Below are 766 nucleotides of genomic sequence, written 5' to 3' on the forward strand. Positions count from 1 at the left end.
AGTGCTGGTGCGAGTGGAGTCGTAGTGTTGTCGAGCGGTGTGTCTCCGTCAGGCGCGAGTGGCACGGTGACGGTTGCGAGTGGAGTGTCGAGTGCAGGCGGCGTTGGTGGAGCGGTTGCTATTTCGGCCGGAGATGGTGCCTCTGGAACGGGTGGCGCAGTGACCGTGGCGGCTGGTTTATCGGCGACGGGCGGATCTGGTGGCGTCCTCACGCTCAAGTCGGGGTCTGGAACGGCCACGTCGAGTGGGGACATCATGGTCAGCACGCCGAATGCTGGGCTGGCGGGTGTGTCTGGGCTGCTGAGTTTCAGCAGTGGCACGTCGTCCACCGGCAGCTCCGGGAACTTGATCCTGGGCTCGGTGACGGCCGCCGGTGGCAACGGTGGCTCCATTCTGATGACCGTCGGATCTGGCAACACGGGCACTGGCGGCGTCGTGTCCATCAAGGCCGGCGCGAGCACGGAAGCAACCACTGGTGTTGGCGGAAGTGTGTACCTGAGCGGTGGCACTGGCGTGGCGACCGGAGGGTCTATAAGTTTGATTCCTGGTACAGCTAGCGCTGGTGTTGGTGGCTCCTTGACGTTGAGTGGTTCGACATCATCAGCTACTTCGACTGGTGGATCCGTTTCTATTGTGAGTGGCAGCTCAACATCGGGTACTGGCGGCGCCTTAGAAATGGCCGCAGGGACATCTACATCTGGATTTGGTGGAAGCGTGACACTAACTTCCGGCGTGGGCAGCGCAACGTCGAGCGGGGACATGATCG

The 766-nt window shown here is 62.1% G+C and overlaps 1 protein-coding gene across 1 annotated transcript; it reads left to right on the forward strand.

The window, feature by feature from the left end:
* Window positions 1-255: 255 nt before the first annotated feature.
* H310_14910 (hypothetical protein) lies at window positions 256-673 on the forward strand (the record flags this gene model as incomplete). The annotated part of the gene is made up of 2 exons (XM_008882884.1): window positions 256-547; window positions 645-673. The coding sequence occupies 2 exons, from the start codon at window positions 256-258 to the stop codon at window positions 671-673; spliced, it is 321 nt and encodes a 106-aa protein (XP_008881106.1).
* Between the last annotated feature and the right edge of the window lie 93 nt (window positions 674-766).

This window comes from Aphanomyces invadans (assembly GCF_000520115.1).
Source record: "Aphanomyces invadans strain NJM9701 unplaced genomic scaffold supercont1.104, whole genome shotgun sequence".
Taxonomy (NCBI): domain Eukaryota; phylum Oomycota; class Saprolegniomycetes; order Saprolegniales; family Verrucalvaceae; genus Aphanomyces; species Aphanomyces invadans.